The 27,794-nt window shown below is 51.1% G+C and overlaps 1 protein-coding gene and 1 long non-coding RNA gene across 4 annotated transcripts; both read right to left on the bottom strand.

Annotated features, from left to right (window-relative positions):
- Nucleotides 1-2,712: 2,712 nt before the first annotated feature.
- Nucleotides 2,713-3,685, bottom strand: LOC116968613. The gene is made up of 2 exons (XR_004410485.1): nucleotides 3,641-3,685; nucleotides 2,713-3,525 (listed from the first exon to the last, which is right to left on the bottom strand). It is a non-coding gene; the product is annotated as an uncharacterized LOC116968613 (long non-coding RNA).
- Nucleotides 3,686-7,146: 3,461 nt separating this feature from the next.
- rce1 (Ras converting CAAX endopeptidase 1) lies at nucleotides 7,147-25,997 on the bottom strand. Of its 3 annotated transcripts, XM_033015261.1 has the most exons (8): nucleotides 25,874-25,997; nucleotides 22,914-23,016; nucleotides 20,468-20,551; nucleotides 19,084-19,162; nucleotides 16,626-16,793; nucleotides 13,390-13,461; nucleotides 10,971-11,033; nucleotides 7,147-8,077 (listed from the first exon to the last, which is right to left on the bottom strand). In XM_033015261.1, the coding sequence occupies exons 1-8, from the start codon at nucleotides 25,987-25,989 to the stop codon at nucleotides 7,848-7,850; spliced, it is 915 nt and encodes a 304-aa protein (XP_032871152.1). In that variant the 5' UTR covers nucleotides 25,990-25,997; the 3' UTR covers nucleotides 7,147-7,847. The 3 variants fall into 3 exon arrangements, with proteins under 3 accessions (XP_032871152.1, XP_032871153.1, XP_032871154.1); XM_033015262.1 differs by lacking the exon at nucleotides 22,914-23,016 and having other exon boundaries at nucleotides 20,468-20,547; XM_033015263.1 differs by lacking the exon at nucleotides 25,874-25,997 and having other exon boundaries at nucleotides 20,468-20,547; nucleotides 22,914-23,012.
- Nucleotides 25,998-27,794: the final 1,797 nt, after the last annotated feature.

Genomic DNA, 27,794 nt, shown 5'->3' with positions numbered 1-27,794 from the left:
GTCCAGATACAACACATCCACTGGTTCTCCCCTATCCACTCTACTAGTTACATCCTCGAAAAATTCTATAAGATTCGTCAGACATGATTTACCTTTCGTAAATCCATGCTGACTTTGTCCAATGATTTCACCACTTTCCAAATGTGCTGCTATCCCATCTTTAATAACTGACTCTAGCAGTTTCCCCACTACCGATGTTAGACTAACTGGTCTGTAATTCCCCATTTTCTCTCTCCCTCCCTTCTTAATCCCCTCTCAATCTTCTAAATTCTATCGAGTACAAGCCAAGTCTAACCAGTCTTTCTTCATAAGACAGTCCTGACATCCCAGGAATCAGTCTGGTGAACCTTCTCTGTACTCGCTCTACGGCAAGAATGTATTTCCTCAGATTAGGAGAACAAAACTGTACACAATACTCCAGGTGTGGTCTCACCAAGACCCTGTACAACTACAGTAGATCCTCCCTGCTCCTATACTGGAATCAATTTGCTATGGATGCTAACATACCATTGGCTTTCTTCACTGCCTGCTGCACCTGCATGCCTACTTTCAATGACTGGTGTACCATGACACCCAGGTCTCGTTGAATCTCCCCTTTTCCTAATCGGCCACCATTTAGATAATAGTCTACTTTCCTGTTTTTGCCACCAAAGTGGATAACCTCACATTTATCCACATTACACTGCATTTGCCCACTCACCCAGCCTATCCAAGTCACCTTGCAGCCTCCTAGCATCCTCCTCACAGCTAACACTGCCCCCCAGCTTTGTGTCATCCGCAAACTTGGAGATGTTGCATTCAATTCCCTCGTCCAAATCATTAATATATATTGTAATAGCTGGGGTCCCAGCACCGAGCCTGGCGGTCATAGGGAGAATGTAGAAACTTCTTACAGGGACCACCCACAGTCAGGACGAACTAAGGTCTGTGGACGGCCTCAGTAGATCTGTAGGGGACAGAGCAGGGGTAAATGGAGTTGATGGGAGAGAACCTTAAAGGTGTTATCATAGAGGCAAATGGCGTGTATGAAACAGTGATCAGATTCTGTGCAACCCTATCCACCATCACCACCTTGTGGCATCATTGAGCGATTACAGAGGCAGACATTATCATCACAGGGAAGGAACTGCAGATGCTGGTTTAAACCAAAGATAGACACAAAATGCTGGAGTAACTCAGCGGGACAGGCAGCATCTCTGGGGAAAAGGAATAGGTGACGTTTCGGGCCGAGACCCTTCTTCAGACTGAGTTGGGGGAGGGCGGGGAAAGATAAACAAGAGATATAGACGATCATATAGAATACTGTGATGTTTGTGCTGTTTAAAAAAAAATATATATATCAGTATCTGCAGTTCTTCGTGTCTCCATAATCACTGGATGGATTTAAGAGCTATGCCCCTGTCCCACCTAGGAAACCTGAACGGAAACCTCTGGAGACTTTGCGCCCCCACCCAAGGTTTCCGTGCGGTTCCCGGAGGTTTTTGTCAGTCTCCCTACCTGCTTCCACTACCTGCAACCTCCGGCAACCTCCTGCAAACACCGGGAACCGCACGGAAAGCTTGGGTGGGGCGCACAAAGTCTCCAGAGGTTTCCGTTCAGGTTTCCTAAGTGGGACAGGGGCATTAGATAGGGACGACAGATGGCACAATGGGCTAAGTGTTCGGCTGGCAACCGGAAGGTAGCCGGTTCGAATCCCGCTTGGAGTGCATACTGTCGTTGTGTCCTTGGGCAAGACACTTCACCCACCTTTGCCTGTGTGTGAATGTGTGTGAATGTGTGTGAGTGATTGGTGGTGGTCGGAGGGGCCGTAGGCGCAGATTGGCAGCCACGCTTCCGTCAGTCTGCCCCAGGGCAGCTGTGGCTACAGAAGTAGCTTACCACCACCGAGTGTGACTGAGGAGTGAATGAATAATGCGATGTAAAGCGCCTTGAGTATTAGAAAGGCGCTATATAAATCCCATCCATTATTATTATTATTATTAGATAGAGCTCTAGGGGCTAGTGGTATCAAGGGATATGGAAAGAAGGCAGGCACGGGTTATTGATTGGGGACGATCAGCCATGATCATAATGAATGGCGGTGCAGGCTCGTAGGGCCAAATGGCCTCCACCTGCACCTATTTTCTATGTTTCTATAAAGTGCTGCAGTAACTCAGCAGGTCAGGCAGCATCTCTGGAGAACATGGATGGTTGACATTTTGGGTCGCGAAGGGCACCTTCTGCACACTCTCTGGAGAACGTGGGTAGCCGATGTTTTCGAGGTGGGACCCTTCTTCAGACTCCACCGGAGAAACATAGAAAACAGGAGCAGGAGAAGGCCATTTGGCCCTTCGAGCCAGCACCGCCATTCAATGTGGACCATGGCTGATCATCCAGAATCAGTCGGTAGACAAAAATGCTGGAGAAACTCAGCGGGTGCAGCAGCATCTATGGAGCGAAGGAAATAGGCAACATTTCGGGCCGAAACCCCTCTTCAGCTCCATAGATGCTGCTGCACCCGCTGAGTTTCTCCAGCTTTTTTGTGTACCTTCGATTTTCCAGCATCTGCAGTTCCTTCTTAAACATCCAGAATCAGTACCCCGTTCCTGCTTTCTCCCCATATCCCTTGAGATAGATCAGCCACGATTGAATGGCAGAGTAGACTTGATGGCCCGAATGGCCTAATTCTACTCCTATTCCTTATGACACACGAAAAAAAACAATTGATGCAAATTCAGTTAACTGTTTAATATCTGTGATTGGTACATATTCAAGGTTACATGGCAAATAGTAATTGATAATTGCATACAGAGCAGCAAAATAAACATTTGACTTGTTCAAAGGAATGTATGGCCTCTGTTCATTAGTACATGGTTCCATTGGAAAGCTTAGAAACTCAGGACAACAGACACAAATTCAGCTGGCTATCTATCATTATGTCTGTAAAGCTGAGACTTGCCCCTTAATGGACAGTATCTCTCTCTCTCTATATATATATATATATCAGAAATTCATATTCTACTTAATACACAGTACAAGATTGTCAGCTCCATTTTGCACAACAAGTAAAACTCTTTTCTTGATTAATTATACAATCTCTGGTCAGGAAAATAGGTACTTTTAGAAAATATATTGCTTGATTTACAAACATTTCTCTGTTCGCGCTAGAAAAAATATTTCAACTTCTGGTTCAACGGGAGGACCCAACTCCGCGGCAGAAGTGAATCTGTAATCATTTCTCGTTTCAGTAGTGAGGTTTAAAACTTGAGACTGGCCAGAATCCTGAATGTTCTGAATGGATTCGCCGGTCGGCAGCTGTCGAGGGTTGTGTCAACTTGGTTGTATTGCTGGAGGGGGCTTGGAGGCTTGCAGCGAATGTCTGGGGAGATTCAGTCATCTAGGATCCTGAGCACCATGCATGGGGAGGCAACTTCCACCCAGAGGAAGATTTCAGCACCTTTCCTCCTTTCCCCTTGGATATCGCAGAGCCAGCCAGCGAAGGACGCCTTCAAAAATGGTCGTGGCGTAGGAATGAGCAGGGAGGAACTGCAGAAGGTACACAAAAACGCTGGAGAAACTCAGCGGGTGCAGCAGCATCTATGGAGCGAAGGAAATAGGCAACGTTTCGGGCCGAAACCCTTCTTCAGACTGAGCTATCCACCTGCAGATGTTGGGTTGCGCCAAAGGAAGACACAAAATGCTGGAGTGACTCAGCGGGACAGGCAGCGTCTCTGGAGAGAAGGAATGGGCGACGTTTCGGGTCGAGACCCTTCTTCAGATTTCATGAAGTCTCGACCCAGAAACGACTCCCATTCCTTCTCTCCAGAAGCCTGTCCCACTGAGTTACTCCAGTATGCTGTGTCGGTCTTTAACAGTCTAGGTCATCAGACGATGCTGATTTGAATGGATTAATAGCTGCCCATAGGCACAGCTTTATACATCACCAAATCTTTTACCCGAGGAGGTCAAGGACAGCCTCTGTTCTTGTAAACACAGCACCTCTAAGAGTGCAGCACCATCAGTACCACATTGGCAGGGTCAGCCTGAACGTGGTGTTTGGGGCCAAACTTGTCTGTAGCGAGATAGGGCTTACCTGACACCCAGCGGTTTCACTGAGTTCTCCATTCGAGACGAGTCTTGACCCTGGCCACCCCCCCCCCCCCCCCCCCATCCCATCGGGCAAGAGGTACAGAAGTGTGAAAATGAACGCACGCCTCCAGATTCAGGGGCAGTTTCTTCCCAGCTGTTATCAGGCAACTGAACCATCCTACCACAAGCTGAGAGCAGTCCTGAGCTAATGTCTACCCCACTGGTGACCCTCGGACTATCTTTGATCGGACTTCACTGGCTCCATCTTGCACTGAGCTTTTTGTTCACCTTATCATGTAACTGCACACTGTGGACGGCTCGATTGTAATCATGTATTGTCTTTCCGCCGACTGGGGCTAGCTAAAGGCTCAGCAGAAAGGTGGCAGAAACGAAATAATCAGCTGGAAACATCCCTCTCTCAATTAAAGAAGGGAAAGGTGTCTATTGGATTAGGATTCTGCTCAGTTGGCCCAGTTTAGAGATGTTAGAGGCGTGCATTTATCATCTCATCTTATTATAGGAAATGCCTCTCTGTGTTCAACCATGGTTGTTGGCAGGATAACGTTTGTTACCTCTCCGCTGTGTGGGAGAGGGGGGGGGGTAACTTTCTCCGAGCTGTATCAGGAACACATATATTAATGTCTAATGCTTTATGCGTCTCATTCCTGTCACTGTATGTCATGTTGCCACTTGCGGGCGGAGCACCAAGGCAAATTCCTTGTATGTGAATATACTCGGCCAATAAACGTATTCATTCATTCGAAACCTAGTTTTTAAGGCCCAGTCCGTGCCGACCAGCGATCCCCGCACACCAACACTATCCCACACAATTTTACATTCATACCAAGCCTATTAACTGGCAAACCTGTACGTCTTTGGAGCGTGGGAGGAAACCGGAGAAAACCCCACGCAGGTCACGGGGAGAACGGACAAACCGCTTACAATATTCTTTACGCTTACAATACTCTGTTGTGCTGCAGCAAGCGAGAATTTCATTGTCCTATCTGGGACACAGGACAGTAAACTCTCTTGACCTGACTCCGCAGAACCGTCCGTGGTCAGAGTCGAACCCAGGTGTCCGGCGCTGTAAGGCAGGAACTCTACCGCTGCGCCAATGTTCCGCACAATGACCGAAGCTCGTCTGAGCGGGCGATGCCAATCCTTCCCACCAGAAACATCGGGGAGCCTCACTAATTGGCACTGAAGTGTACAGATCAAGGTCCACTTCAAAAGTTACCATGACAGCGTGGGTGAAACGGTGACTTTTGCCAAGTTTCGCATTCACCTGCACCACATCGAAGAATAGATCGGGTGGACGCACAGAGTCTCTTGCCCAGCCTCGGGGAATCGAGGACCAGAGGACACGGGTTTAAGGTGAGGGGGGAAAGATTTAATAGGAATCTGAGGGGTAACTTTATCCACACAGTGGTGGGTGGGTGTACGGAACGAGCTGCCGGAGGAGGTAGTTGAGGCTGGGACTATCCCAATGTTTGAGAAACAGTTAGACTGGTACATAGATGGGACAGGTTTACATTTGGGCCAAACACAGGCAGGTGGGACTGGTGTAGATGGGACATGTTGGTCGGTGTGGGCAGGTTGGCCTGTTTCCACGCTGGGTGACCCAAAAGAGGAAAATCCCAGGGAGCGGAGGGGGAGAAGGAATCAAAGGAATTACTTTGAAGATCGGCATGGTCTAAGCAGCAGCCTGATACGTCTGGTGACTGCGAGCTTTCGCATGAGTCTCTGAAATCTGCCACGGCCCCATCAGTGGCAATCCGGGGAGCCCCTTCACCCCTCCTTCAGCAAGAGCGGGCAAGCTGAACTCCTGGAGCAGAGGACCTGCCAAACGTGAGCTGGCACACGTGGAGCTAGCAACAAATAATACCGCCATGAAGATCATTCTTGGATTCCTTAGCTCGGCCCAGATAGCAAGCACACGGCTGCCGAAAACAAAGGGCGCAGTTGTACAGTTCCTGCCTTACAGCTCCGGAGACCCAGGTTCGATCCCGACTACGCGTGCTGCCTGTACAGAGTCTGTATGGGTTCCCCCGCCCCCGTGACCTGCGTGGGTTTTCCCCGGGATCTCTGGTTTCCTCCCACACTCCAAAGACGTACATGTTTGTAGGTTCATCGGCTTGGTGCAAGTGTAAATTGTCCCTGGTGTGTGTCGGATAGTGTTAGTGTGCGGGGATGGCTGGTGGGAACGGGCTCGGTGGGCCGAATGGCCTGTTTCCGCTCTATATTTAAATTAAACGAATGGGAAACTGGCGGGGGGGGGGAGAACGGGACGAGGGGGGCTACAGTCACGTGCGATGGCAGTCAGTAGATAGGGCTGGTCGGGGGGAGCCAATGTTCGGTACTTTTGGAATATGAGCTAAACAAAGCATTTCACTGTACAGAGGGGAGACAAAAGTGCTGGAGAAACTCAGCGGGTGAGGCAGCACCTATGGAGCGAAGGAATTAGGGAACGTTTCGGGCCGAACCCACTGTAGCGAGGTATATGTTACAATAAGGTTCCATCCATTCATTCATAAAGTATTATTGATTCATTGATAATTGGACTATGTAAGGACGATCAGACTGCCATGGCAGTGGTGGGGGGCACATTAGGGTTTGGTGATATTCCTGATCCATGTAAACTGGCCGCGTGGCAATTACACCCCTCCGGAAGAATGAGTAAAACTGCAGCAGATAAATAAATCCACTGTCCCAGATCACACCAAGAAGCCAAATAAATCTAGCGTATAAAGTGCGCTTTTCGTTGTGGGACGAACCCAGACTCCCACACAAAGCAACCTCCCTTCTTCCATCCACTCCATCTACAACTCACGCTGCCTCGGCAAGGCCAGCAGCACAACCAAGGACGAGTCGCACCCCTGGCCACTCTCACTTCCCCCCTTCTGAATTTCGGAGTGTTCCTTCCCGGCTGTTATCAGGCAACAGAACCACAACCAGCTGAACTAATGTCTACCTCATTGGCGACTAAATTTGATCGGACGTTACTGGCTTCATCCTTGCACTAAACGTTATTCCCTTACCATGTATCTAAACACTGTAAACGGCTCCATTGTAGGATGGCACCGCCACAAAAGCTTTTCACTGTACCTCGGTACGAGTGACTGATCTGAACTGAACGCTGGGCGCCGAGGGTTCACAAGTCAGCGCTGTTGCCGGTGTGGGGGGAACGAACGTGCACGGCCGGAGAGAGAGGTTAGCGAGAGGAAAGTGGCGTTACCGAGCATCACGACCCGATCAGTGGCCTCGGAATCCCAGAGTTGAGGGGAGGATGTGAACAAATCCTGAGCAGTTGCAACACTGGCAGTGTGGACGTTGCAGGGACAGGCGTTGGGGGGGGGGGGGGGGTGATGGCAGAGAAACAAGCATCGATCACCCTCTTTCGATTGACCGTGGCCGGAATTTGATTTAAAACACAAGGGACCGCCAGACCTCGGAGGTCGATGGGCCGCGATGCGTCTGCGTGGTCTCAGCGTTCCCACGGAGGTCGGAGGGCGTGTCCAAGTTTTTTCCGTCCTTGTTTTATCTTTTCTCCCGCTCTGCCGGGGAAACGAGCGAAAAACGGCCGATGCCGCGAGCGGGATTTCTCTCCTCGCGCGGATTCCGTTCCGCGGTTACCGCGAGGTTCCCCGATCCATTGGTGGTGCCTACCGAAGGCGATTTCCCTGAATGTTGGATGGGCTGTTTGAGGAGGGAGGGAGGGAGGGAGGGAAGGAGGGAAGGAATGAGGGAGGTGGGAGCAGCAGCAGCGATGGACTCCGGGGTCAAGTGCAGACCGAGGCGCCGTTCTCCGGCCGGGCGAGGCGACACAGAGCAAGCGGCCCGTACAAGGCGGGCTCCGTCAGCGGGAAGAGCAGCAGCAGGAAGAGGACCACCCCCAGCACGTAGAAGAAGAAGACCAGGAGTTTCTGCGGGTGCTCGAGAGCCGCCCCCATGGCTGGGAATCCCATGTAGTTACAGAACGAGTGGCAGAGCACCGGGCCAATCAAGTGACCTGTAACACAAGCAAGGTGTCAGAGTAGCCAGGGGCCACGCACAGAGTTTAGTTTCGAGATACAGCGCGGAAACAGGCCCTTCGGCCCACCGGGTCCGCGCCGACCAGCGATCCCCGCACACTAACACTATCCTAATAATAATAATAATGGATGGGATTTATATAGCGCCTTTCTAATACTCAAGGCGCTTTACATCGCATTATTCATTCACTCCTCAGTCACACTCGGTGGTGGTAAGCTACTTCTGTAGCCACAGCTGCCCTGGGGCAGACTGACGGAAGCGTGGCTGCCAATCTGCGCCTACAGCCCCTCCGACCACCACCAATCACTCACACACATTCACACACACTAGGGACAATTTTACATTTACACCGAAGCCAATTAACCCAGAAACCTGCACGTCTTTGGAGCGCGGGAGGAAACCGAAGATCTCGGAGAAAACCCACGCGGGTCACGGGGAGAACGTACAAACTCCGTACAGACACGCACCCGAAGTGAGGATCGAACCCAGGTCTCCGGCGTTGCATTCGCTGTAAGGTAACAACTCTACCGCTGCGCCACCGTGACCTAGTCTCGCCACCTGCAGCTGCAAAAAGCCCCTTATAAATGTCCAACCAACTACGGTGGTGGTGGTGGTGCAGCGGTAGAGTTGCTGCCTCACAGCGCCGGAGACCCGGGTTCGATCCCCACTGCGGGTGATGTCTGTACGGAGTTTGTACGTTCTCCCCGTGACCTGCGTGGGTTTTCTCCGGTTTCCTCCCACACTCCAAAGGCGTGCAGGTTTGTAGATTAATTGGCTTGGTATAATTGCAAATTGTCCCTAGTGCGTGTAGGATAGTGTTAGTGTGCAGGGATCGCTGGTCGGCCTATCTTTAATCGGACTTTACCATGCACTAAACGTTATTCTCTGTATCCAGTATCTGTACACTGAGGTCGGCTCGATTGTGATCATGTGGTCATTTCGCTGACTGGACAACACACAATGGCTTTTCGCTGTACCTCAGTATACGTGGTGAGAAACGAAACTAAATTAAATAGGATAGTAGGAGGGTAGAAGCTTGTAAAGCTTGGTTTGGGAACAGCTCCATCCAAGGCCGCAAGGAATCGCAGAGAATTTGGACGCAGCCCAGACCATCGCGCAAACCAATCTCCCTTCCATCGACTCCATCTACACCTCACGCTGCCTCGGCGAGGCCAGCAGCAACATCGCGGACCAGTCTCACCCCCCGGTCACTCCCTCTTCTCCCCTCTCCCATCGGGCAAGAGGTATAGCAGTGTGAAAACCAACGCACGCACACACCTCCAGATTCAGGGACAATTTCTTCCCAGCTGTTATGGGGCAATTGAATCATCCTACCACAACCAGAGAGTAGTCCTGAACTACTATCTAAAGGGCCTGTCCCACTGTACGAGCTAATTCAAGAGTTCTCCCGAGTTTGTCCTGATTCGAACTCGGAGATTTACGGTAATGGCCGCTCGTAGGTACTCGGGGCTCTTTACGGGTCTTCACGAGCTTACCGCGTTTCCCGAGTACATGCCGTTAGCGTTACGAGCCGCTAAGAGACGTCCCCGAGCTCCGACGTACCCGCTATGTACATTCTACGTGCTTACCACGAGTTTGATTTTTTTTTAAACTCGGGAGATCTCTTGAATTAGCTCGTACAGTGGGACAGGCCCTTAACTCATTGGAGACTCTCAGATTATCATTGATCGGACTTTGCTGGCTTTACCTTGTACTAAACATTATTCCCTTTAATAATAATAATAATAATAATACATTTTATTTATGGGCGCCTTTCAAGAGTCTCAAGGACACCTTACAAAAATTGAGCATGTAGAGGAAAAACATGTAAGGGGAATGAAATAAATAGTAGAGACATGACTAGTACACAAAGTAAAGACCGAATTCAATACTAAACACAATATGAGGCAATTAATGCACAGATGAAAAGGGAGGGGGACGTGGGGCTAAGGATAGGCAGAGGTGAAGAGATGGGTCTTGAGGCGGGACTGGAAGATGGTGAGGGACACGGAATTGCGGATCAGTTGGGGGAGGGAGTTCCAGAGCCTGGGAGCTGCCCTGGAGAAGGCTCTGTCCCCAAAACTGCGGTGGTTGGACTTGTGGATAGAGAGGAGACCGGCTGATGTGGATCTGAGGGACCGTGAGGGTTGGTAGGGGGAGAGGAGGTCAGTGAGATATGGGGGGGGGGGTGCCAGATGGTGGAGGGCTTTGTAGGTGAGGACCAGGATTTTGTAGGTGATCCGGTGGGAGATGGGAAGCCAGTGAAGTTTTTTGAGGACTGGAGTGATGTGATGCCAGGATTTGGTGTGGGTGATGAGTCGGGCGGCTGCGTTCTGGACCAGTTGGAGTCGGTTGATGTAGGTGGAGCTGATGCCAAGGAGAAGTGAGTTGCAATAGTCCAGTCGGGAGGAGATGAAGGCATGGATGAGTCTTTCAGCAGCGGGCGGTGTGAGAGAGGGTCTGAGTTTGGCGATGTTGCGGAGATGAAAGAAGGAGGTTTTAATGACAGTGGCGGATGTGAGGCGCAAGGGAGAGGGTGGAATCAAAGATCACGCCAAGGTTGCGGGCCTGAGGAGATGGGGAGACAGTGGTGCCGTCGATGGTGAGAGTGGGGTTATTGATTTTGCTGAGTGTGGCTTTGGAGCCTATGAGGAGGAATTCTGTCTTATCATGTATCTGTACACTGTGAACGGCTCGATTGTAATCATGTGTTGTCTTTCCGCTGACTGGTTAGCGCGCAACAAAAAGCTTTTCACTGTACACGTGACAATAAACTAAACTGAACTGTGAGGGCGGAGGCTCCAACATAGACGGCAGCGGAGTGCGGAGGCAGCAGCACGTGAAGCAGCTCGGATTAAACTCACACTGACCTGTCCTGATGAAGATAAACGCTGTGTACGCCCCAAACACCGCTGTGTAGGAAAACTGGAAAACTGGGAAGGAAGGGAAATGAAAATGCACAGATTAAAGGAAGCACAGGAGCTGCAGATGCTGGTTGAAACCGAAGATAAGGCACAAAAAAATCTGGAGCAACTCAGCGGGACCGGCTCTGGAGAGAAGGAATGGGTCCCGACCCGAAACGTCATCCGTTCCTTCCACCCAGAGAACTGGCGTTGTTAAACATTGTAAATTGTCCCTAGTGTGTAGGACAGTGGATAGAGATCGCTGGTCGGCGTGGACTTGGTGGGCCGAATGGCCATAACTCTAACAAGCGCCTTGAGTATTAGAAAGTATTAGAAAGGCGCTATATAAATCCCATCCATTATTATTATTAACTAAACTAAACTGAAGAAGGATCGCGACCAGAATCGTCGCCTATTTCCTTCGCTCCATAGATGCTGCCTCACCCGCTGAGTTTCTCCAGCATTTTTGTCTCCCTTCGATTTTTTCCAGCATCTGCAGTTCGTTCTTAAACTAATCCTGTTTTGCTCCTGCAAGTAACTGTTCCGATTCAGGACACGTTGCAATTAAAAACTCTTGATGAAGCCCCAGTTTGCCCAACCTCTCCCTAAAAGTCAGTCCTGGCAACATACTCGTTAAAAAAAAAAAAGATGAAACGTCTTTCTTCAAACGTGAAACCTTTCTGGTCCCAAAGCCCCATTCAAAATAATAGACAATAGGTGCAGGAGTAGAGGCCATTCAGCCCTTCGAGCCAGCACCGCCATTCAATGTGATCAGGGCTGATCATCCCCAATCAGTACCCCGTTCCTGCCTTCTCCCCATATCCCCTGACTCCGCTATCTTTAAGAGCCCTATCTAGCTCTCTCATGAAAGTATCCAGAGAACCGGCCTCCACCAAATTCCACAGACTCACAACTCTCTGTGTGAAAAATTGTTTCCTCGTCTCCCTTCTAAATGGCCCCTTATTCTTAAACTGTGTGTGTGTGGCCCCTGGTTCTGGACTCCCCCAACATCGGGAACATGTTTCCTGCCTCTAACGTGTCCAAACCCTACTGAAGAAGGGTTTTGGCCCGAAACGTCGCCTATTTCCTTCGCTCCATAGATGCTGCCTGACCTGCTGAGTTTCTCCAGTATTTTTTGTCCACCTTCGAAGTATAAACACCACACCATTTCGCACCTCGTGACGTTAACGTCGATTTCTACGCGTCGGCACCGTTCGGCCGGAGGCGAAGCTGTTGGCTCGTGCAGGTGCGGTTTGCGTAGATCGCAATGTGCTGGTGTAACTCAGCGGGTCAGGCAGCATCCCTGGAGGTTGTGGATAGGGGATCGTGGCGCCTTCACGCCCAGCGTACAGCCTCACGGGAAGATGCAGCCACGAGAGCACAACAACAACCCCAAGTTCAGACGCACTCTTTGGCCCTCTCTACACACGGGTTATGATCGGTGAGAATGTAGGTAATCTGGAATAAACGTGACACAAGGTGTCGGGCTCAGCTAAGTGTCGTTTGTTCTTTGCTTTCTGTCGTGGGATTCAGTAGATCCGACAGGATGATTGGGGTCAGGACGCCTTCTTCAGACCCTTAAACTAAAGTGTGATTCAGTTTATGCAGCCAATTAAATCCGCACTGCACGCACATTGACAATGGGCACCAACCTCCACACACACCCCAAATATAATGGACACAAAGTTAATGCAAGCACCCTTAACTACCCACACACACACGGGTACACACACGGGTACACACACACACACACACGCACACACACACACACGGGTACACACACACGGGTACACACGCACGCGCGCACGCACACACACACAGGTACACACACACTGCGTACACACACGCACACACACGGGTACACGCACGCGCGCACGCACACACACACACACACACGGGTACACACACACTGCGTACACACACGCACACACACGGGTATACACACACACACACGGGTACACACACACACACACGCACACACACATACACACACAGGTACACACACACACACACACGCACGCGCGCACACACACACGGGTACACACACACTGCGTACACACACGCACACACACGGGTATACACACACACGCACACAGACACACACACAGGTACACACACACAGGTACACACACACACACACACACACACACACACACACACAATGGGAACACCCTTGAGCACACTCAAGTGCAAACACAAGCGCACATACACACCTACACACAGAAAGATAATGGAAGCACTCTTGACTACCCACACGCGCGCGCGCGCACACACACACAGACATAATAACGAGCGTGCAAATCCCCACCACAGACACAGAACCAGTGTCCACCAAGTCACCAACTCCCGCCCCCCACCCTCTCCCCAGCAGCCGCGAGCTTCCTACCTGCTGAGAGGAAAATGCCCGCCACCGTTCCTTGTCTGAACTTCAGCAGCTCGATCACATGGTGGAAGTGAGCTGGGGACAGGAGAGGGGGAGAGGGAGGGAGAGGGGGAGAGAGAGAGAGAGGGTGAGAGAGAGGGAGGGTGAGAGGGAGGGTGAGAGAGAGGAGGGACGGAGAGAGAGAGGGTGAGAGAGAGGGAGGGAGAGGGGAGGGTGAGGAGAGGGAGAGGGAGAGGGAGAGGGAGAGGGAGGGAGAGGAGGGAGAGAGGGAGGGAGGAGGGAGAGGGAGAGGGAGAGGGAGAGGGAGAGGGAGAGGGAGAGGGAGTAGGAGAGGGAGGTGGAGCGGGAGAGGGAGAGGGAGAGGGAGAGGGAGAGGGAGATGGAGAGGGAGAGGAGCAGGGGAGAGGGAGAGAGAGAGGAGAGGGAGAGGGAAGAGGGAGAGGGAGAGGGAGAGAGAGAGAGGGAGAGGGAGAGGGAGAGGGAGAGGGAGAGGGAGAGGGAGAGGGAGAGGGAGAGGAGAGGGAGAGGAGAGGGAGAGGGAGAGGGAGAGGGAGAGGGAGGGAGAGGGAGAGGGGGAGGGAGAGGGGGAGGGAGAGGGAGAGGGAGAGAGAGAGAGGGTGAGAGAGAGGGAGGGAGAGAGGGAGAGAGGGAGGGAGAGAGGGAGGGAGAGGGGGAGCGAGGGAGAGGGAGAGGGGAGAGGAGCAAATCAGCAAACATTACCTCCAGCACTTCTGATAGCAGGGCAGCACAGTGGAACAAGGACAACACAGTGCCATCGCTGATGCTACGCAGCGCCCCGGTTTCAATCCTGACCTCGGGCGCTGTCTGTACGGAGTTTGCACGTTCTCCCTGTGACCGCGTGGGTTTCCTCCAGGTGGTCTGGTTTCACCCCACATCCCAAAGACGTGCGGGTTTGTAGGGTTAATCGGCTGATGTAAAATTGCCCCAAGGGTGTAGGGAACGGGTGGGACATTGGGAAACCTGCGCATCTCGCTCAGCAGAGGCCACTTTCGTTGTTTCACTCTGAGCAACAACTTCTTTTCAATTGACAGCGGTTCTCAGGCTGACCTAACATGGGACCAGTCTGGGTTGGGTCGGCATAGAACCAGACACTGGCAGATCGTACGGTCATAAGCGATAGGACCAGAATTATGCCATTCGGCCCATCAATTCTACTCCGCCATCCAATCACGGCTGATCTATCTCTCCCTCCGAACCCCATTCTCCTGCCTTCTCCCCGTAACCCCTGACACCCGCACTAATCAAGAATCTGTCTATCTCTGCCTTAAAAATATCCACTGACTTGTGGCCTCCACAGCCGTCTGTTGCAAAGAATTCCACAGATTCACAACCCTCTGGCTAAAGAAATTCCTCCTCATCTACTTCCTAAATGGCGGAGTAGACTTGATTGGCCGAATTCTGCTCCCATACCTTATGAACATTAGAAGCACTTATTAAAAATTAAAAGCTAATTGTTAAAAGATCCTATCGTCCCACCCCCTGGTTTAAATCCCCCGGCTTACTTCTACCGCGGGCGCGGTGGGGACTTACCATCTGGAGCGGGGTCCCTCGGCGGGGGCCCCTGGAGGGGAGCTCTGACCGCTGGCCCTGCGGTCTACGGTGCTTCCGGCTGCAGCGCGGCGGGGTCTTTAGATCTTCGACCGCCGGCCTGCGGTAGAAAATCTAAAGACCCCGGTGGAGAGGCACCGATTCAGGACTTACCGGGACTTTATCTGGACTTTGCCTTATCTACACATTGCCTTATCTACACATCTTGAGGCCCCGACCACGGGGGAAAATGGAGGAGGACTGGCCAAATTTTGTGCCATCCACCACAGATGATGAATGCTGTGGTGGATGTTTGTGTTAAATTTTTATTGTGTTTTTGTGCGTTCTTTTTCATTGTTTTATTATTCATAAACAAACGAATATTTAATTCAAAGGTACACAAAATTGCTGGGGAAACTCAGCGGGTGCAGCAGCATCTATGGAGCGAAGGAAATAGGCGACGTTTCGGGCCGAAACCCTTCTTCAGACTGATGGGGGGTGGGGGGGGGGGAGAAGAAGGAAAAGGGGAGGAGGAGGAGGAGCCCGAGGGTGGGCGGATGGGAGGGTGGGAGGAGACAGCTAGAGGGTTCAGGAAGGGGAGGAGACAGCAAGGGCTAGCAAAATTGGGAGAATTCAATGTTAATGCCATACGGACGCAAGGTCCCCAGACGGAATATGAGGTGCTGTTCCTCCAATTTCCGCTGTTGCTCACTCTGGCAATGGAGGAGACCCAGGACAGAGAGGTCGGATTGGGAATGGGAGGGGGAGTTGAAGTGCTGAGCCACCGGGAGTTCAGGTAGGTTATTGCGGACTGAGCGGAGGTGTTCGGCGAAACGATCGCCCAACCTACGCTTGGTCTCCCCGATGTAAATCAGCTGACATCTAGAGCAGCGGATGCAGTAGATGAGGTTGGAGGAGATACAGGTGAACCTTTGTCGCACCTGGAACGACTGCTTGGGACCTTGAATGGAGTCGAGGGGGGAGGTGAAGGGACAGGTGTTGCATTTCTTGCGGTTGCAACGGAAAGTGCCCGGGGAGGGGGTGGTGCGGGAGGGAAGGGAAGAATTGACGAGGGAGTTGCGGAGGGAGCGGTCTTTGCGGAAGGCAGACATGGGGGGAGATGGGAAGATGTGGCGAGTGGTGGGGTCACGTTGGAGGTGGCGGAAATGGCGGAGGATATGTGTTGTATTTGCCGGCTGGTGGGGTGAAAGGTGAGGACCAGAGGGACTCTGCCCTTGTTGCGTGTGCGGGGATGGGGAGAGAGAGCAGTGTTACGGGGTATGGATGAGACCCTGGTGTGAGCCTCATCTATGGTGGCGGAGGGGAATCCCCTTTCCCTGAAGAACGAGGACATTTCCGATGCCCTGGTATGAAATGTCTCATCCTGGGAACAGATGCGGCGTAGGCGGAGGAATTGGGAGTAGGGGATGGAGTCTTTACAGGGGGCAGGGTGGGAAGACCCTGCCCCCTGTTTATGTGCAAAGTGACGAATAAAAATGATATTGATATCGATACTGAAATCGTGACCTGAAATCGAATAATCGTAAAGTATTTTCCACGGGAAGTAAATATTGAAGGGGTTCTGCACCAATAACGTGTGAAAACCAGTGTCGACAAAGACGATGCGTTTGGGTGGGCGTTTGGCGGTCGACCCCGACGCTGCGCTCATCCAGTCGAACTCACTCACTCACCGACGCCGAAGAACAGCGGGCACGTTGCGATGGCGCGGCCGAGGCCCGTGCAAGGCACCAACATAGGCAGCATGCACGCCCGGAACACCAGCTCCTCCGTCAGTGGGGCCACCACCTGGTTCCGCATCCACCGGATGTCCACAAGACACTGCCCCCAGCACCGAGGGTCTGGCAAGGAGGCAGCAAGAGGATTAGTTTAGCTTAGTTTAGAGCAGCGCTTGTTACACTATGTCAGTGTCATTCACCATATCACAAACTACAAAAAGTAGTAAACACTGCCCAGTCCACCATCGGCTCTGACCTCCCGTCCATCGAAGGGATCTATCGCAGTCGCTGCCTCAAAAAGGTTGGCAGTATCATCAAGGACCCACACCATCCTGGCCACACACTCATCTCCCTGCTACCTTGAGGTAGAAGGTACAGGAGCCTGAAGACTGCAACAACCAGGTTCAGGAATAGCTACTTCCCCTCAGCCATCAGGCTATTAAACTTGGCTCGGACAAAACTCTGATTATTAATAGCCCATTATCTGTTATTTATTTATCAGTTTATTTATTCATGTGTGTATATATTTATATTATGGTATATGGACACACTGATCTGTTCTATATAGAATTATACACAAGGGAGAATAAGACAAAAATTACCCAAAAAAACATAAGAAAACGTAGGAAGGACATTGTCTACTGGCTTGAACTTTCACATAAGGTCATAAGTGCCCACACAGTTTAAGAATAAGGCGTAGACATTACCCAAAAAAACATAAGAAAATGAGGAAGGACATTATTGCCATAGAGGGAGTACAGAGAAGGTTCACCAGACTGATTCCTGGGATGTCAGGACTTTCATATGAAGAAAGACTGGATAGACTTGGTTTATACTCTCTAGAATTTAGGAGATTGAGGGGGGATCTTATAGAAATTTATAAAATTCTTAAGGGGTTGGACAGGCTAGATGCAGGAAGATTGCTCCCGATGTTGGGGAAGTCCAGGACAAGGGGTCACAGCTTAAGGATAAGGGGGAAATCCTTTAAAACCGAGATGAGAAGAACTTTTTTCACACAGAGAGTGGTGAATCTCTGGAACTCTCTGCCACAGAGGGTAGTCGAGGCCACAGTTCATTGGCTATATTTAAGAGGGAGTTAGATGTGGCCCTTGTGGCTAAGGGGATCAGAGGGTATGGAGAGAAGGCAGGTACGGGATACTGAGTTGGATGATCAGCCATGATCATATTGAATGGCGGTGCAGGCTCGAAGGGCCGAATGGCCTACTCCTGCACCTAATTTCTATGTTTCTATGTTCTGTAGTCAATGCCTACTATGTTCTGTTGTACTGAAGCAAAGCAAGAATTTCATTGTCCTATACAGGGACACATGACAATAAACTCTCTTGAATCTTGCTCTACTACGACTACATTCTCTTATGTTTTTTTGGGTAATTTTCGTCTTATTCTCCCTTGTGTATAATTCTATATATAACAATTTATTTTGTCGCATGAGCAAAAAGCATAAATTAATTCATTTCTTAAGTGTTGGTTTTATTCGACTTTTTGAGCAACCTAAAAATATGCAAAGAAAACGAGGAGTGAAAAAAAAAGTTTAGTTACCACCGGAGTTGGAAAATCATTCGATTAGAATGGTTAAAAAAAACCATTCCAACGTCCAAACACTGGGCTTCAGCCCCATCCTACACTTGCAGTTTTTTTCTTGGGAAACTAGCTCAAAAAACGATGTTCAGTAAAATCCGGTTAAAGATAGTCCGAGGGTCTCCAACGAGGAAGATCACGGTCCTCCGCTCTCTGGTTGGTGAGAGGACGGTTCAGTTGCCTGATCACAGCCGGGAAGACAATAGTAGTGCAGGAGTAGAGGCCATCCGGCCCTCCGAGCCAGCACCGCCATTCGATGTGATCATGGCTGATCATCCACAATCAGTACCCCCCGTTCCTGCCTTCTCCCCATATCCCCTGACTCCGCTCTCTTTAAGAGCCCTCTCTCTTGAAAGTATCCAGAGAACCGGCCTCCACCGCCCTCTGAGGCAGAGAATTCCACAGACTCACAACTCTCTGTGAGTAAAAGTGTTTCCTCGTCTCCGTTCTAAATGGTTACGCCTTATTCTTAAACTGTGTGGGCACTTATGACCTTATGTGAAAGTTCAAGCCAGTAGACAATTGGCAAGACTGGTAGCTATAGTCCCAAGCCAGGTAGTGGGTCTGGGGGCTGGTGTATGTTGTGAGTATGGGTGACTGAATTCCTTCTACTGGAGCACCAGTGAAACTAATTTTGTCGACACCGATGTTGATCCCAACATTTTAATTTTGGGGTTTGTTAACTGGGTTTAAGTTTCCCCAGCTGCTTTGTGGCACTTGGACGGATGTTTTTGGATCCATTCCACTCATTCACCCTCCACGATTTCAACTCTTATAATCCCGGTTTAACTCGGTGCCGCAAGCATAAACTCACCGAGGAACATCTTTAGCCCGTCGTTGAAATCCCACGAATAGTCCATGAGCAGCTGAATCAGTGGGCCCAAGAACAGCACCTGGTAAATACACAATAGGTCAGCCATTCTACTCAGGGTTTCCAGGTCCCATGTACTTCCTCCCCTCGCTCTCCACCTCGAACCCATCATTGAACGCCTTTCTCCCACTTCAATTTCTTCAGAACACCCTTAAATGCACCTCTGCTCCAGACCTGAACCCCTCCCCACAGGAGTGAAGGGTGTGTGCGTGCGTTTGTGAGCGTATGTGTGAGTGAGTGTGTTGGCGCGTGCATGTGTGCGTGTGCGTGTGTGAGTATAAGTGTGCGCGCATGTGTGTGTGTGTGTGTGTGTGTGCGCATGTGTGTGTGCGCCCGAGCGTGTGAGTGTGAGCGTATGTGTGTGTTGGCGCTTGCATGCGTGTGTGTGTGTGTGTGAGTATAAGTGTGCGCGCATGTGTGCGTGTGTGTTTGTGCATGTGTGTGCGTGTGAGCGTATGTGTGAGTGTGTTGGCGCGCATGCATGTGTGTGTGTGTATGCACGCGCGTGTGTGTGTCTGAGTATAAGTGTGTGTGTATGTGTGTGTGTGTGTGTGTGTATGGATGTGTGTGTGTGTGTATGGATGTGTGTGTGTGTCTGAGTATAAGTGTGTGTGTATGTGTGTGTGTGTGTGTGTATGGATGTGTGTGTGTGTGTGTGTATGGATGTGTGTGTGTGTGTGTGTGTATGGATGTGTGTGTGTGTGTGTGTATGGATGTGTGTTTGTGTGTGTGTATGTGTGTGTGTGTGTGTATGTATGTGTGTGTGTGTGTGTGTGTGTGTGTGTGTTTGTGTGTGTGTGTGTGTGTGTGTGTGTGTGTGTATGTGTGTGTGTGTGTGTGTGTGTACGTACACACACACAGATGTTTTTTTCTCGTTTATTATATTGTCTATAGAGTACTATGTTCACATATTCTGTTCCGTTGCCGCAAGTAAGGATGTTGTGGTTCTGTCTGGGACACAAGGGCAATTAAACACTCTTGCCTCTCTCTACACATTCTCACCCCCCCTCTTTACTTTAGACTTTACAGAAACAGCGCGCAAACAGGCCCTTCAGAAAACCCACGCAGGTCACCGGGAGAACGGGACACACACAACGCCCGTAGTCAGGATCGCAGCCGGGTCTCTGGCGCTGTGAGGCAGCAGCTCTACCCGCTGCTCCACAGTACCGCCCACATTGTCCTGACCATTGTTGTAAAGATGTAACGTGACTTCTCCGCCAACTGTCCCTTTACGGTACGAATTACAATGAAACGCTCTTGACTCTTAAGGCAAGATTATCGATGGAGAGCGATTCCAACAGACGTCAGGTGCAGCCTCCACACTCACCATTGTCAGCAGGAGAGGAAAGCAGGCGGCAGCGAAGATGCCCTCCGAATGGACACCCATCAGCATCAGCAGCGATGGACCTGTCTAATCGAAACATGTAAGGTCAGACCGGGGGGGGGAGGAGGGTGGCACAGCTGGTAGAACTGCTGCTGAATAGATCGGGTAGATGCACAGAGTCTCTTGCCTGGAGCAGGGGATTCAAGAAGCTGGCAGACTGTCTGAAGAAGAGGTCTCGACCCAAAACGTTGCTTGCCCCTTCTATCCCGACTGGACTATTGCAACTCACTTCTCCTTGGCATCAGCTCCACCTACATCAACCGACTCCAACTGGTCCAGAACGCAGCCGCCCGACTCATCACCCACACCAAATCCTGGCATCACATCACTCCAGTCCTCAAACAACTTCACTGGCTTCCCATCTCCCACCGGATCACCTACAAAATCCTGGTCCTCACCTACAAAGCCCTCCACCATCTGCCCCCACCCCCCATATCTCACTGACCTCCTCTACCCCTACCAACCCTCACGGTCCCTCAGATCCACATCAGCCGGTCTCCTCTCCATCCACAAGTCCAACCTCCGCAGTTTTGGGGACAGAGCCTTCTCCAGGGCAGCTCCCAGGCTCTGGAACTCCCTCCCCCAACTGATCCGCAATTCCGTGTCCCTCACCATCTTCCAGTCCCGCCTCAAGACCCATCTCTTCACCTCTGCCTATCCTTAGCCCCACGTCCCCCTCCCTTTTCATCTGTGCATTAATTGCCTCATACTGTGTTTTGTATTGAATTCTGTCTTTACTTTGTGTACTAGTCATGTCTCTACTATTTATTTCATTCCCCTTACATGTTTTTCCTCTACATGCTCAATTTTTGCAAGGTGTCCTTGAGACTCTTGAAAGGCGCCCATAAATAAAATGTATTATTATTATTATTATTATCCCGAGATGCTGCCTGCCTGTCCCGCTGAGTAACCCCGGCGTTTTGTGTCTATCTCCCATTCCCCCCACAGATGCTGGGATGCCTGACCCACTGAGTTTTGCTCAAGATTGCCGCATCTAGGAGCTCGCAGTCTCGGGTTGAGGCCGACGTCGGGAAGTTCCAAAACCGCGCGATGTTCGACCAGCCCCGACCCGGGGTCAGATCGCCCGGCGCGGGGGAGCTGAGATCCCCCCCATCCCGATGCAGGAGCTGATCGCCCCGACAATGAGGCCCGCTATCGGCTACTACAGTAAGATCCTGTCGTCAACGAAAGGTTCGCGGCCCCCGAACGTTGGAGGACAAGGAAGGGAAGGGATTGAACTTTTTTTTTCCGCATTCCATCACAGTGATGAATGTGGAGGAGTCACTGTGGTGGATGTTCATGTTAAAATGTATTTTGTGTGTTCTGTTGCCTTTTATTGGTATGTCTGTACGGCAAATCAAATTCCTCGCATGTTGCACACCATACTTGGGTAATAAAGTGTGATTCTGAAGTTCTGCAGTTCCTCATGTCACAGACCAAAAGCGTGTTCAGATTTTAAGGAGCATCTTAAATGGAGACAGAGGTGAAGGGAGAGCCTGGAACCTGCGACTGAAGACAGGCACCAGTGGGGCAGTGACAGGAATCCGGGATGTTTAAGATGAAGAGCTGCAGAGATATCATAGATAGGGGGATAAGGGGGAAATCTTTTAGGACCGAGATGAGAAAAAAAAAATTCACACCGAGAGTGGTGAATCTGTGGAACTCTCTGCCACAGAAGGTAGTTGAGGCCACAGTTCATTGGCTATATTTCAGAGGGAGTTAGATGGGGCCCTTGTGGCTAAAGGGATCAGGGGGTATGGAGAGAAGGCAGGGATGGGATACTGAGTTGGATGATCAGCCATGATCACATCGAATGGCGGTGCAGGCTCGAAGGGCCGAATGGCCTCTACTCCTGCACCTATTGTCTATGTTTCTACTTTTCTATGTCAACAATGTTCAATGACATCATGGGCGGCACGGTGGCGCAGCGGTAGAGTTGCTGCCTCGCGGCGCCAGAGACCACGGGTTCGATCCTGGCCACGGGTGCTGTCTGTAAGGAGTTTGCACGTTCTCCCTGTGGGGTTTCTCCAGGCACTCCGTTTTCATCGCACGATCACAAGTGATAGAAGCAGAATTTAGGCCATTCTGGCCCATGACGTCTACTCCGCCATTCAATGGCGGCTGATCTATCCCTCCCTCCTAACCCCGTTCCCCTGCCTTCTCCCCGTGACCCCCGACACCCGTGCCTTTTAAGTTTCCTCCTACACTCCAAAGACATGCAGGTCTGTAGGCTAATTGCCCTTAGTAACATTTTTTAATAGATCCTAGTGGGTGTAGGATAGTGTTAGTGTGCGGGGATCGCTGGTCGGCTCGGACTCGGTGGGCAGCGCGGGGCTGGCAGCCGGAAGCCGGCTGAAAACGCAGCGTGGAGCGGACGACACTGACGTACCTTGAAGCCCGTGTACTGGCGCCACAGCCAGACCCACAACGGAGACAACGCCGTGACGACCAGCACGCTGGTGAAGCGGCGTTTGATCACGGTGGGGTGATCCCTGTCAGGCACAAGGAAAATAAACCAGTCATTCCGGCAAGCTTCGTGGGAGGCCTCACGGTGATGTCCAAGAGTTTAAGAAGGAACTGCAGATGCTGGAAAATCGAAGGTAGACAAAAATGCTGGAGAAACTCAGCGGGTGCAGCAGCATCTATGGAGCGAAGGAAATAGGCAACGTTTTGGGCCGAAACCCTTCTTCAGACTGATGTCTACGGTGCTGTCCAATCTGGGATACAAAAAGCTGGAGTATCTCAGCGGGGCAGGCAGCATCTCTGAAGAGAAGGAATGGGTGACATTTCGCGCCGCTACCCAAAACGCCACCCATTCCTTCTCTCCAGAGATGCCTCCTGTCCCGCTGAGTTGCTCCAGTTTTTTGTGTCTATCTTCGTTCTAAACCAGCATCTGCAGCTCCTTCCTACACGTACAACAGTGCAGCACTGGAACGAGCCCTGCGGCACAGTTTTCTTGTACCTAGTTGAAGACCTTAAGACATTGGAACAGAATTAGACCATGTTCCAAAGATTAACCACCCTCTGACTAAAGAATTTCATAAACAATAGGTGCAGGAGTAGGCCATTCGGCCCTTTGAGCCAGCACCGCCATTCAATGTGATCATGGCTGATCATCCCCAATCAGTACCCCGTTCCTGCCCTCTCCCCCGACTCCGCTATCTGTTCTCTGGATGCTTTCAAGAGAGAGCTAGATAGGGCTCTTAAAAATAGCGGAGTCAGGGGAGAGGGCAGGAACGGGCTCCTGACTCCACTATCTTTAAGAGCCTTATCTAGCTCTCTCTTGAAAGTATCCAGAGAACCGGCCTCCACCGCCCTCTGAGGCAGAGAATTCCACAGACTCACCACTCTCTGTGTGAAAAAGTGTTTCCTTGTCTCCGTTCTAAACGCCTTACCCCTTACTCTTAAACTGTGTGTGGCCCCGGGTTCTGGACTCCCCAACATCGGGAACACGTTTCCTGCCTGTAGCGTGTCCGATCCCTTAATAATCGTATATATTTCAATAAGATGCCCTCTCATCCTTCTAAACTCCAGAGTATACAAGCCCAGTCGCTCCATTCTCTCAGCATATGACAGTCCCGCCATCCCGGGAATGAACCTGGTGAACTTACGCTGGGCTCCCTCAATAGCAAGAATGTCCTTCCTCAAATATGGGGACCAAAACTGCACACAATACTCCAGGTGTGGTCTCACTAGGACCCTGTACAACCTCCTTTCTGAAAGATGTTTCTTCTATGTTTCCGGTGCGCCCTTTAATCCTGAGGCTGTGTCCTCTGGTCCTAGACTCTCCCACCAGTGGAAACTGTATTGGTCCCCTAATCTGAGGAAAGACATTCATGCCATAGAGGGAGTACAGAGAAGGTTCACCAGACTGATTCCTGGGATGGCAGGACTTTCATATGAAGAAAGACTGGATAGACTCGGCTTGTACTCGCTAGAATTTAGAAGATTGAGGGTGGGATCTTACAGAAACTTACAACATTCTTAAGGGGTTGGACAGGCTAGATGCAGGAAGATTGTTCCCGATGTTGGGGAAGTCCAGAACTAGGGGTCACACAGTTTAAGGATAAGGGGGAAGTCTTTTAGGACCGAGATGAGAAGAAAAAAAATTCACACAGAGAGTGGTGAATCTCTGGAATTCTCTGCCACAGAAGGTAGTTGAGGCCACACAGTTCATTGGCTATATTTAAGAGGGAGTTAGACGTGGCCCTTGTGGCTAAAGGGATCAGGGGGTATGGAGAGAAGGCAGGTACGGGATACTGAGTTGGATGATCAGCCATGATCATATTGAATGGCGGTGCAGGCTCGAAGGGCCGAATGGCCTACTCCTGCACCTATTGTCTATGTATCTATCCTCTCCACATCCATTCTGTCATTGACTTTCAAGTTCAAGAGAGTTTATTGTCATGTGTCCCTGTATAGGACAATGAAATTCTTGCTTTGCTTCAGCACAACAGAACATAGTAGGCATTGACTACAAAACAGATCAGTATGTGCATATACCATGATATAAATATATACACACATGAATAAATAAACTGATCAAGTGCAAATAACAGAAAGTGGTTATTAATAATCAGAGTTTTGTCCGAGCCAGGTTTAATAGCCTGATGGCTGTGGGGAAGTAGCTATTCCTGAACCTGGTCGTTGCAGTCTTCAGGCTCCTGTACCTTCTACCTGTAGGTAGCAGGGAGATGAGTGTGTGGCCAGGATGGTGTGTGGGTCCTTGATGACTTTCGTTGTTCGGTAAGAGGTGCAAGGAGGGGTTTGCACGGTCAGGTGATACCCGGGTGGGTGTGGGGGTGGGGGGGGAGGTGGCTGCAGCCCAGAGGTGCAAAGGGGCCCCCTCTCTCTGCCCGCGCGCCTGCAGGTAGGCAGGGAGGCAGCGGCCGGGGTTGCCCCTGGCTACGGCTCGCTCCCCCGCTCTGTCCGAGTGTTGCCCGGGGTTGCCCCTGGCTACGGCTCGCTCCCCCTCTCTGTCCGAGTGTTGCCCGGGGTTGCCCCTGGCTACGGCTCGCTCCCCGCTCTGTCCGAGTGTTGCCCGGGGTTGCCCCTGGCTACGGCTCGCTCCCCTCTCTCTCCGAGTGTTGCCCGGGGTTGCCCCTGGCAACCGCTCCCCTCTCTGTCCGAGTGTTGCCCGGGGTTGCCCCTGGCTACGGCTCGCTCCCCCTCTCTGTCCGAGCGTTGCCCGGGGTTGCCCCTGGCAACCGCTCCCACCCCACCCCACCCCACCCATCTCTCTCTCCGAGCGCCGCCCGGGGTTGCCCCTGGCAACCGGCTCCCTCCGCTCTCTCTCTCTCTCTCTCGCCGCCGCCGCCGCCGCCACCCCCCGCCGCCGCCCGGCGTTACCTCGGCAGCCGGCTCCTCCACACGTACAGGCTGCCCACGTAGCCGCAGGCCAGCAGCAGGCAGGACGCCACCGAGACGGAGCACAGACCGGCGCCGGCGCCATCACCGCCCGCCATCGTCGGCGCGCCAGCACTTCCGGCGCGGCGCAAAAACACGCGGGGGGCTCCTGCGGCGCGCGGAATGTGCGTCATCCGAGGACTTCCCCGCCCCCTCTGAAGCTCCATTCATAATTCCTGACCCGCTGAGTTACTCCAGCATTTTGTGTCCACCCCCCCCCCATTCATAAATATCCGTGCAGGAGACCAAAGATCCTATAGCTATAAGATCTTTGCAGTAGACTGCTTGCACTGCAGCCTGCCCCTGCACTGAGTTTCATTGTGTAACTCGTTATCACCTCGCCCACAGCCAACAATGGACCATTGTGGGCTCCACCTTTCCTTGATCATCTTACCTTTTGCACCGCAAAACAGACAATATTCTGCTCACTACAAATGTCAGGAATCAAGGAGTCAGGTCTGAAGAAGGGTCTCGACCCGAAACGTTGCCTATTTCCTTCGCTCCATAGATGCTGCCTCACCCGCTGAGTTTCCCCAGCATTTTTGTCGACCTCAGGAATCATTCCAATGGTTTTGGATAATCTCTCTGCACAAACGTTGTGTTTACTTTCTTCTTGTCACATGTACCGAGGGGCAGTGAAAAGCTGGATCTCTGGAAAGAAGGAATGGGTGATGTTCCGTGTCGAGACCCTTCCTCAGTTTCTTCATACGCATTACAATAGACAATAGGTGCAGGAGTAGGCCATTCAGCCCTTCGAGCCAGCACCTCCATTCAATGTGATCATGGCTGATCTTCCCCAATCAGTACCCTGTTTCTGCCCTCTCCCCTGACTCCGCTATCTGTTCTCTGGATGCTTTCAAGAGAGAGCTAGATAGGGCTCTTAAAAATAGCGGAGTCAGGGGATATGGGGAGAAGGCAGGAACGGGGTACTGATTGGGGATGATCAGCCATGATCACATTGAATGGCGGTGCTGGCCTACTCCTGCACCTATTGTCTATTGTTTCCCTGCAATGTAGATAAACTGCAGCGGATGAGGCCCAATGAGTTGTATTCAAGGTCAAAACGGTGTTTAATCACCCAGTAGACTCGCTTCCCATTTCATATGCTTGCAATCATCTTTATTAGCACAACACTTTTTATTTAAATATGACAAAACACACATTTTAAAGTGCAAGAGTAATGTATAAATAAGACCCAGCTGTGAAATTTCAATTCTGGCAACCAAAGCACCTCTGAGGGAAGATGAAAGTAGTGGTTGAGTAATGAGCTTGTACTGTGTAGGAAATTGTTCACCCCGGGTTAGTTTTAAAATGAAAATCTATCGTGCAGGATCAACATAACCAGCTCCATTGAGTCGAATAATATCCCGGTCTCGACCGGAAAGGTCACCTATTCCTTCTATCCAGAGATGCTGCCTGTCCCGCTGAGTTAATCCAGCATCTCAAGTCATTCCCATCTCTGTGACCAGCAGTGGGGGGGGGGGGGTGAAACACAACTGAGAATTCATCTTCAACGTGACCAGCCACAGAAACATTGCAGCTTAAACAGAGGTTAACCCGCAAGGAGTGATTCACTTGTTGACTCCTCAAAGTCTTTCCTGCAGCTACTGGGCACAAGTCCAGAATCTAATGGGCTATCCTTCCCCCTCCCCCCCCCCCACCCCCCCACCCAATCACTTAAATGGTACCTAATCATTCATTCCCTCCACCACTGATGCGTCAGGGCTGTTTAGGAAACCATCTTTCGACTTTCGACTTTCGAGATATCAGCTTTTAGTGTCTATCTAGTAGGGTTGCCAACTTTCTCACTCCCAAATATGGGACAAAAGGTCAAAATACGGGACAAATTCTCGACGGCAATTCG

The sequence above is a fragment of the Amblyraja radiata genome, chromosome 45 (genome assembly GCF_010909765.2).
Source record: "Amblyraja radiata isolate CabotCenter1 chromosome 45, sAmbRad1.1.pri, whole genome shotgun sequence".
NCBI lineage: Eukaryota > Metazoa > Chordata > Chondrichthyes > Rajiformes > Rajidae > Amblyraja > Amblyraja radiata.
The sequence above is the reverse complement of the archived record's forward strand: the minus strand, read 5'-3'. Positions and strand labels throughout refer to the sequence as shown.